This window comes from Haematobia irritans, chromosome 4 (genome assembly GCF_050003625.1).
Source record: "Haematobia irritans isolate KBUSLIRL chromosome 4, ASM5000362v1, whole genome shotgun sequence".
Classification (NCBI taxonomy): Eukaryota; Metazoa; Arthropoda; class Insecta; order Diptera; family Muscidae; genus Haematobia; species Haematobia irritans.
This window is the reverse complement of record NC_134400.1, coordinates 39,455,855-39,466,669: the sequence shown is the minus strand read 5'-3', so window position 1 is coordinate 39,466,669 and position 10,815 is coordinate 39,455,855. Positions and strand designations below refer to the sequence as shown.

The following is a 10,815-nucleotide window of genomic DNA, read 5'->3' as shown; positions in this document are numbered from 1 at the left end:
GCTTTTCCGAGGAGTTTTGGATATCGTATATGACTGTTTTCGACGTAGTGGGGATTCTCAGAAGCGGCCCCAAATTCAAAAAATGTTGGCAGGGTAGCTGGAGAATTAATTGAAGATGACTTTAGTATCTTGATAACATATTCCAGTCCCCAAATACCACGCACATCAATTTTTAAACTACATCATGAACCGTTTTTGTTAACAGATGGCGAAGAGCCATTTGACTGTCTTCCATTCTTAACTTTGGTGGGTATTATAGTCTTATTTGTCTCATATCGGCGTTCCTCGGATGTATTATCCACTTCACAATCACTCAAAGGTGACGCAATTAAATTTGAACCTTCACTCTGGAATTGAATTATCTTTTCAGGACAATTGAAAGAATAAATAATTGCGCAACTAGCTTCTTATAATTTATTTAAATAAAAACGATAATGAAGTGCTGAAAACATAGTTATTTCGCTTAATGCGCTTTACAGACTATCAGTTATTCCCGACGGAATGTCGGTGTATGTAAAGAATCTTACAGTGTGTCGGATCGATACGACTTATCGGCGATGACTAAATAATCGGTAAATGTGTTATCGATCCCATAAACATGCAGCAGTATCGATTATGCCTTCGGACTTAACTTATAATGTGCACAATATATGGGATATGTTCGACACGAGCACTGTCGTCCGGAATAACTGATAGTCTGTAAAGCGCATAAAATTGTGAAAGATATATTGGTGAACAATTTTTGACTTTCCACATGGAATAAAGTGATAGTTTTTCAAATATTTTTCCAGACACGCTGCCTCCATTGGGAATAAAAGCACTGGCTGATAGATGCTACAACATGTAACTTGCAACTTGTAACTCAACATCAATCTTTTATTAATGCATAAAAATATGTTAAATATGATATGATAGTCGTATAAATGTTATATTTATGAGAATTTATAAATGTTTAATAAAATTAATAAACATCTAAACAATCGTGTTTTACTTGACCACAATGATTCTTTTACAACTATCTTAAAATGCACTTTGTCTGATTGTTTGAAGGGGCTCTTATTGGCGTCCTTCTAAATGTATCCAGAAGGGCTCCTAATAATTACACTCATGCGATACTTTTTTGTAGTAACTTGGCGTGGTACAACTTCTCAATAGTGACGGCGCTTTTCCGAGGAGTTTTGGATATCGTATACGACTGTTTTCGACGTAGTGGGGATTCTCTGAAGCGCCCCCAAATTCAAAAAATGTTGGCAGGGAATAGTGATGGCAAAATACTTTAATGTACATTTCATACTTTTTCATACGCTCTCCCCACCACAGTTGGCGATTGTTTCAGTGTTACTTACGAGTCTGTGGTAGCGATGAGGATGAAATGGAATTTTGAAATGCTGGCAGGGATTGTTTTTCAAATATTTTTCCAGACACGCTGCCTCCCTCGAGAATAAAAACACAGGCTGATAGACGCCGCAACATGTAACTCAACATCATTCTATTATTAATGCAAAAAATTATGTTAAATGTGTTGTGATAGTGGTATATTTATAAGAATTTATAAATGTTTAATCAAATTAATAACCGTCTAAATAATCGCATTTTACTTGACCACAATGATTCTTTGACAACTAGTGAATAAAGTTTTAATTTTAGAACGGCACAATAAAGCCTAGTGTGAACATAGTATACAAATTGCTTGAATTGTATTTTCCATTGACATGCAACTCTCCTGTGATTGCCAAGAGAAACAATTGTGAATTGACACTGCTTAAACTGGTTACTTTGCATTTAGTAGTCAGTATTTCAAATGGTGGGCGCCCAAACACAAATCAACGAAAAGAAAAACGAATTATTATTGGCTTCTAGTCATAAATAAATCACTTCATCTAATATCCTGGGGAAATTAACATCTAACGATGGAGAATAGAACACTTGAAACCCCACAAAAATTAAAAGCACATAGATTTCTGATTAACTACCAGCAAAATTTGAATCTACAAACGCCGGAGGAATGCAAAGTGACGCCAAAAAATAAACAGAGGAAATCGATAAATCCTCGATCGCCAAAATCAACAGCCGGTCAAGGTTTAAGTTATTCCATGAACACATGCTCCATGATGTCGAACAGTGGCGGCGCTGGTGGTAGTAGTAGCAATAGTCTGCATTCCGTCTCTATGGCTATTATACAAACGCCACCAGCTAAACGCCATCAAAAGGTGAAGAATCCCTTTGAAGCGGCCTGGACAGAGAGATTGCATATGCCCATAATAGCAAGGTATGTATTACAATTGTGTGCCTGCAGTCTTAGCAGAGATGGAAAAAAGGATACGGGGAAAAACTAACTATGCTTAACGTAGTTCTTCGTGTCCTAAGGTTCTTGGAGTATTTTTATTGTCCTGAATGAAATATTGGGCTTGTTTTTGGTATCACACTGCCTAAATACGAATGTGGAACTGCACATCTGCTTTGTTGGGTATTGAAAATATGAAAGATAGACATCTTTTGAAAATATGAAAGATAGACATCGTCTTGAAATTTGGCTTACATATATCTCCGTGCTGATGTTTGATGGGTATCACATTTAGAGATTGTATTTATTTATAGAAGCTATATAATTTAATGCTGTGATTCCTAATAACCCTTTGGATAATAATTAGATATACCGCAAAGGTTAGTAAAAGTTCGCTATTTCAGGGTCATTGAGATAATTCAGTCTATTGTGCAATCTTAACTAAAAGTATTGGCATTTTTTTCTTAAGTTAAAATTTCCCAGGACTTTCAGTTTTTAGAATTTATATTTTACTCGTATACAAAAGAGAAGATACACCCAAAAGGTGTTTGATTTTATTTTGTCTCCACGTCGTGGCAAAAGTGCTACAACTCAACAACCCGGTATTCGACGTCCTTACATCTGGTGTGCTAAACAAAATTTTCTATAGAAATAAAATTTTGAGAACATTTTCTGTAGGAACAAAATGTTGACAAATTTCTCCAGGAATAAAATGTTGACAAAATTTTCTATAAAAAAAATGTTGACAACATTTTTCAAAGCAATAAAATTTTCTATAGAAATAAAATTTTGATAAAAATGTTCTATAGAAATAAAATGTTGATAAAAATGTTCTATAGAAATAAAATGTTTTTCATTCGTTTTGTTTTGTTATTGTTGGTTTTTGTTCTTTAATCATTGTTGTTTTTTTTTTCAGCTTAACCCTTTACCGATGTCCACTTAGAAGGACATTCGAAAAAGACACCAAATTCTATTTTCCCACTTAGTTTCGTTTTATTTCTCGATGTTATTTTAAAGTAGAGGCTTTAATCTAACTAAGCTATACATATTATCCATATTGGTGGGCACTAAAATACATTTTTATAAACTTCTTTAACAATAAACGAAAAATATGAAAATTTGAGCCAATTTTTCTATTGTATATCTTTAGTAAATTGACATTTATATAAAAACTATAGCTGATACTTCTTTTCTTGTATTTTTTCTTTTTTGTATTTTTTCTCACACTTTGAAAAATATTATAGACCAAATAGCGCTTCTTTTTGTTAAGCCCTTTGGTCACAATTCAAGAATCAAATTTTCAGTACAAGCTCATATAGTTCTTGAAGTAACTGAGGTAGTATCTCAACATGACAATATTTCTTTTACATGCTGTTAGTACTAGTAAAAACAGAAGAAAAATTAAAGTTTTTAACCTTAGGTTTATTCGGTAGTGAAAGGGTTAAAACCATACATTGACCAAACTACAAGTGTAGCTTAACCAACAGAGGGAAAGAATGTTTGTCAAATTTATTTGGGCAAAGCCCCATAAACTGCAATATGGTTGGATGGACGCACGTTTCGGAATTACCACATTCCTCATCAGCATCCTTTACTTGCAGCAAAACTATCAACCAATTATCAGAATAAATTCAGGCAGTTCATTAAACCCAACAATAAACCACACTTGAATCCTCCGAAAAAAGGCTTTACATTGATAGCCGGCTTATGCCGAAATAAATTCATACAAACATCTCTCTTTTCCTTTGCCACCATCAAATCATCGATTTGAGTGAAGTTGGCTGGGTTTTATTTCGAGCGTGCTTCCTCTTCTTTCTTTCTTTCATTCGTTTTGTTTTGTTATTGTTGGTTTTTGTTCTTTAATCATTGTTGTTTTTTTGATTTCAGCTTAAAACCATACATTGACCAAACTACAAGTGTAGCTTAACTAACAGAGGAAAAGAATGTTTGTCAAATTTATTTGGGCAAAGCCCTATAGACTGCAAGATGGTTGGATGGACGCACGTTTCGGAATTACCACATTCCTCATCAGCATCCTCTACTTGCAGCAAAACTATCAACCAATTATCAGAATAAATTCAGGCAGTTCATTAAACCGAACAATAAACCACACTTGAACCCTCCGAAAAAAGGCTTTACATCTTGCAGTCTTTAGGGCTTTGCCCAAATAAATTTGACAAACATTCTTTTCCTCTGTTGGTTAAGCTACACTTGTAGTTTGGTCAATGTATGGTTTTAAGCTGAAATCAAAAAAACAACAACAAATAAAATTTTGATAAAAATTTTCTATAGAAATAAAATTTTGATAAATGTTTCTATAGAAATAAAATTTTGATAAAAATTTTCTATATAAATAAATTTTCAGAAAATTTTCTATACAAATAAAATTTCAGAAAATTTTCTATAGAAATAAAATTTTCAGAAAATTTTCTATAGAAATAAAATTTTCTATAGAAATAAAGTTTTCAGTATATTTTCTATAGAAATAAAATTTTCCGAAAATTTTCTATACAAATAAAATTTCAGAAAATTTTCTATAGAAATAAAATTTTCAGTATATTTTCTATAGAAATAAAATTTTCCGAAAATTTTCTATACAAATAAAATTTCAGAAAATTTTCTATACAAATAAAATTTCAGAAAATTTTCTATAGAAATAAAATTTTCAGAAAATTTTCTATAGAAATAAAATTTTGACAAAATTTCCTATAGTAATAAAATGTTGACAAAATTTTTCAAAGAAATAAAATTTTCAGAAAATTTTCTATAGAAATAAAATTTTGATAAAAATGTTCTATAGAAATAAAATTTTGATAAAAATGTTCTATAGAATAAAATTTTGATAAAAATTTTCTATAGAAATAAAATTTTGATAAAATTTTTCTATAGAAATAAAATTTTGATAAAAATTTCTTATAGAAATAAAATTTTGATAAAAATTTTCTATAGAAATAAAAATTTGATAAAAATTTTCTGAAAATTTTCTATACAAATAAAATTTCAGAAAATTTTCTATAGAAATAAAATTTTCAGAAAATTTTCTATAGAAATAAAATTTTCTGAAAATTTTCTATAGAAATAAAATTTTCTGAAAATTTTCTATAGAAATAAAATTTTCTGAAAATTGTCTATAGAAATAAAATTTTCTGTAGAAATAAAATTTTGATAAAAATTTTCTATGGAAATAAAATTTTCAGAAAATTTTCTAACGAAATAAAATTTTCAGAAAATTTTCTATAGAAATAAAATTTTCAGAAAATTTTCTATAGAAATAAAATTTTCAGAAAATTTTCTATAGAAATAAAATTTTCAAAATATTTTCTATAGAAATAAAATTTTCAGAAAATTTTCTATAGAAATAAAATTTTCAGAAAAATTTCTTAGAAATAAAATTTTCTATGGAAATAAAATTTTCTATGGAAATAAAATTTTCAGAAAATTTTCTATAGAAATAAAATTTTGACAAAAATTTCAATGAAAAAACAATTAACAAAATTTTCTGTATATATAAAATTTTGACAATATTTTCGAACGGAATAAAATGTCAAAATTTTATTTCTATATAAAATTTTGTCAAAAATTTATTTCTATAGAAAATTTTATTTCTATAGAATTTTTTGCAAAATTTTATTTCTATAGAAAATTTTTGTAAAATTTTATTTCTATAGAAAATTTTTGTAAAATTTTATTTATATAAAGTTTAACAATATTTTATTTCTATAGAAAATTTTGTCAACATTGTATTCTATAGAAAATTTTTGTAAAATTTTATTTCTATAGAAAATTTTGTCAAAATGTTATTTCTATATGGAAATTTTGTTATAATTTTATTTGTATAGAAAATTTTATCAAAATTTTATTTGTATAGAAAAATATGTCAAAATTTAATTTCTATAGAAAATTTTGTCAAAATTTTATTTCTATATGGAAACTTTGTCAACATTTTTAATTCTATTTGGAAATTTTGTCAAAATTTTATTGCGTAGTTTCATCATTGTGGTTGGTGGGGCTTAGTTCTTCTTTGATTTGATTATCTATAAGCCAATTAATTATTTCGTAAATTTCCAGCCCCTCTTTATTTCAACGACCCGACACACCCCAAATGAGCTCCACCCAATGTGAATGGACAATAGATGAAGTGTCCAGCATGATGCCGGCCAATGTGGAACCCCATGAGACCCAATTCCATGACTCACCCGATCCTGAATTGGAAGCCAAAGCCCAATCGGCCATAAGTTCCTATTTTAAAGAAAACCAAATTGTACCCAGTCCCGTAGATTGCCCTCTAAGGAGTCAAAGGATTGTTCTATCGGACAGTGGCAATACTCCTATATCGAAACCGGGTCGTAGAATACGTGATTGTGCCTCTCAAACCGAATTGACTTTGCCACCGGTTTTACCACCTGCTCTGGAAGAGGCTCTTAGACCCTATCTGCAACCTCATTTGGCTGGGGCCAATATAGAATTGAAGAAATCACGTTATGCTTCACGTTCCTCGGCCTCCAGCTGTAGTCTGGATGCCAAGGATACATCACTAAGGCGTAAGCTCTTTGATATTCACAATGTTTTAATTTGGGAAAATGAGCAGCAAAAGAAGAACAATTCTTCTTCGGGAGGCCGCACACACAGTGGACAATCGAATTCTAGTCCTTTGTCGCTGCAATCGTTGCAGCATACTGCCATAGTGGGTAAACTATCAGATTCCTTGGACAAGAGTTCCTTTGGTTCATTGTCACCTATATCAGCGGCTGATGAACTATCACCCTCAATTGATGGGGGCGAACGTAAATCACGTTTTAATGATTTACGCTCGGAGATTGAAGACTTGGAACAATTATCACCTATACATCCACCGGTAAGGAGAAAACCTTTGGAGAAATTATATCGCTCCCAGAATAAGGAGAATCTCAGTAATGATATGATCACTGGCAATATCAGTCAGGAAGCAGAAAATGAGAAATTCACTCCGGAGAGATCCTCATCGCCGTTGGCCTCAATGATTACAAATAATATAGCGGAATTTTCCTCGGATAGTTTTAATATTAAAGTCAGCCGCCTGAAGGTGAACTCATCAAAATCTTTGGCCCACAGAGGCTATGCCAAACATCCGCTTAGGACAATCACTAATGAACAAATGCAAGAAGTGGATGTTTTCCTGGGCCAAGATGAAACATGTGAAGATGTTTTAGAATTTACCGGCGATATAGAAGATATGCAAATCTCTCAGGTATCAACACATAGCTCGAATTGTAGCTCATCACAATCGGATACCCCCAGAAGTAAGAGACGTTCGGCTAGTCGTAAAAATCTTTCACAATCATTTTCGGCTAATTGGCTAAATGATGAAGATGATCAGGAGGACAATGAGGCCAAGAAATCAATAATGCAGCCTAATGATGCTAAGCCCTCATCTCTGGGAAAGCCCGTAAATTCATCTTCCTTTGGTGGCATAGTCCATCATCATCGTCAGACATCACCCACAGCGGGGACATCGCCTAAAAAGGCATTGACTTTCTATCGCACCGATAGTGGTTTCAATGAAATGTCACAAAATTCTTCAGAATCTCAAGACTGCCAACAAATGCATCCACCCCCCTTGAACGATCAACAGATAATGGTGCATTGCTGTTCCACACCCTCTACTAAGGATAAATTTGATTTTAGATAAATTAATTAAAATTAGATTAAATTGTTTTTTCTATGGTTTTTATTTTTATAAGAATTTTAGTTTATTTGTTTTGATGATTTTATATATATTTTTTTATTTACTAGAATTTATTTTATGAAAGCAATTTTTAATGTTTGCAATATATTTAACAAAAAAAAAAACAACAACAACAACAAAAATAAGGCCTTTCTTGCTTTTATATCCTATAGTTTTTATAGTCAATTTCAAATTATTCTAAATTTATTGCAATGCCATATATATGTAATTTTTTAAATAAAAATTAAAATAGAATTAAAAAATTTAAATAGAATTTAATACAAAAATTAAGGTTGTTTTTTAGAAAATAGACTGATTAAGAAGTTTAGCTTAAGATAGACTTAATTTTATAGACTCTAATTAGACACAGATCATTCAAATATTTGACCCCTTAAAAACAAACCAAAAAAAAAAACATAAATTTCTCCAATATTAAATTTATGTTAAGAAATTCTTAGAATTTCAATTCATTTGGAAATAGGAAAAAAATTGAATGGATTTATAGGAACTTTTTAAATAAGAGAACATTTTTTTCTGAGTACTTATATTTTTGAAATACCCTTAAAACTTGACGTTGACGTTGGAATTTAATAAAAAAAAAAAACAAAATTCTATAAACTATATTGACAATAGTGTTCCCAACTGCTAAATTAGAATGTAAAAAATCCCTTCGTTATGTTTTTTTTTAATATATGATTAAATTATTTTTTTCCTCTCAATATTAATACAGAAATTTTGGAATATAGATTAATAAAATAAGTCTTACAAAAATGTAAAATTAAAATATTTTGTAATAAAAATTATATAAAAAAATGTAATTAATGTTTCCAATTTCTTTTTTTTTTTTTTGGTATATAGAAAGAAAATATTGCAAAAATTTCCATATAAACAGAAAATTTTCCAAAATATTCTATAGAAATTAAATTTTGAGAAAATTTTCTATATACATATATAAAATTTTATTGTTGTTTTTGATTTTAGCTTAAAAACCATGCATTGACTAAACTACAAGTGTAGTTTAACCAACAGAGGAAAATAATGTTTGTCAAATTTATTTGGGCAAAGCCCTATAGACTGCAAGATAGTTGGATGGACGATGAATTATTTTAAGCTGAAATCAAAAACAAAAATAATGATTGAAGAATAAACCAACAATAAGTAAACAAAACGAATGCTAAAATTTTCTATAGAAATAAAATTTTGAGAACATTTTTTTATAGAAATAAAATTTTGCAAGAATTTTGCAAAAATTGTTCATAGAAATAAAATTCTGCAAAAAATGTTCTATAGAAAAAAAATCTATAGAAATAAAATTTTACAAAATTTTGTAAAGAAATAAAATTTTGCAAATTTTTTTATTATAAAAATAAAATTTTGCAAAAAAATTTCTATGGATATACAATTTTGCCAAAAAATTCTATGGAAATAAATTTTGCAAATGTTTTCTAAAGAAATAAAAATAGAAATAAAATATTGACAAAAATTTCGATATAGAAATAGAAATAAAATAGAAATAAATATAGAAATACAATTTTGATAAACATTTTATTTCTAAAAAGAACATTATCCAAAATATTCTATGGAAATAAAATTTTGCAAAATTTTGCAAATTTTTTTATTATAAAAATAAAATTTTGGAAAAAAATTTCTATGGATATAAAATTTTGCCAAAAAATTATATGGAAATAAATTTTGTAAATGTTTTCTATAGAAATAAAAATAGAAATAAAATATTGACAAAAATTTCGATATAGAAATAGAAATAAATTTTTTCAAAAAATGTTCTATAAAAATAAAATTTTGTAAAAATTTCCATAGATAAATAAAATTTTGCAAAAATTTTCTATGGAAATAAAATTTTTCAAAAATTATAGAAATAAGATTCTCAGAAATTTTTCTATAGTAATAAAATTTTCAGAAAATTTTCTATAAAAATAAAATTTTGACAAAATTTGCTATAGAAATACAATTTTGACAAAAATTTTATTTCTAAAAAGAAAATTTTGTCAAAATATTCAATGGAAATAAAATTTCGCAAAATTTTGTAAAGAAATAAAATTTTGCAATTTTTTGTTTTATAAATATAAAATTTTGCAAAAAATATTCTATAGAATTACAATTTTCCAAAAATTTCCAAGTTTTCTATAGAAATAAAAATAGAAATAAAATATTGACAAAAATTTCGATATAGAATTTCCACATAGAAATAAAATTTTGCAAAAATGATCTATAGAAATAAGATTTTCAGAAATTTTTCTATAGAAATAAAATTTTCAGAAAATTTTCTATAAAAATAAAATTTTGACAAAATTTGCTATAGAAACAAAAATAAAATGTTAATAAAACTATCTATAGGATTAAAATTTTGCAAACATTTTCTATAGAAATAAAATTTTACAAAAAAAAATCTATTAATAAAATTTTGCAAAAATTTCCATATAGAAATAAATTTTTTAGAAAATTTTCTATAAAAATAAATCTTTTGGAAAATTTTCTATAGAAATAAATTTTTTAGAAAATTTTCTATAGAAATCAAATGTAGCAAAAATTTTTTGTAGAATTTGAATTTTGCAAAAAATCTTTATGGAAATAAAATTTTGCAAAAATTTTCTATAGAAATACAATTTTGCAAAAAATTTTCTATAGAAATAAAAATTTGCAAAAATTTTCTTTAGAAATAAAATTTTGCAAGAATTTTCTATAGAAATAAAAATATGCAAGAATTTTCTATAGAAATAACATTATACTAACAAATGTACAATATACAAGCCAATCAGGCAAACAGCAATTTTGCTACGCCTATATAGATTTATAATTGAAATTTATA

At 27.9% G+C, this 10,815-nt stretch overlaps 1 protein-coding gene across 1 annotated transcript; it reads left to right on the top strand.

Annotated features, from left to right (window-relative positions):
* The first annotated feature begins 1,783 nt into the window (after window positions 1-1,783).
* Window positions 1,784-8,806, top strand: bora (aurora kinase A activator-like protein bora). The gene is made up of 2 exons (XM_075307585.1): window positions 1,784-2,269; window positions 6,353-8,806. The coding sequence occupies exons 1-2, from the start codon at window positions 1,911-1,913 to the stop codon at window positions 7,950-7,952; spliced, it is 1,959 nt and encodes a 652-aa protein (XP_075163700.1). The 5' UTR covers window positions 1,784-1,910; the 3' UTR covers window positions 7,953-8,806.
* Window positions 8,807-10,815: the final 2,009 nt, after the last annotated feature.

What these genes read in the sequence shown, in the direction of transcription:
- bora (XM_075307585.1), top strand. Translation starts at nt 1,911, where the DNA reads ATGGAGAATAGAACACTTGAAACCCCACAAAAATTAAAAGCACATAGA. An exon ending in CATATGCCCATAATAGCAAG is followed by an intron (nt 2,270 to 6,352) that starts GTATGTATTACA and finishes GTAAATTTCCAG; the next exon opens with CCCCTCTTTATTTCAACGAC.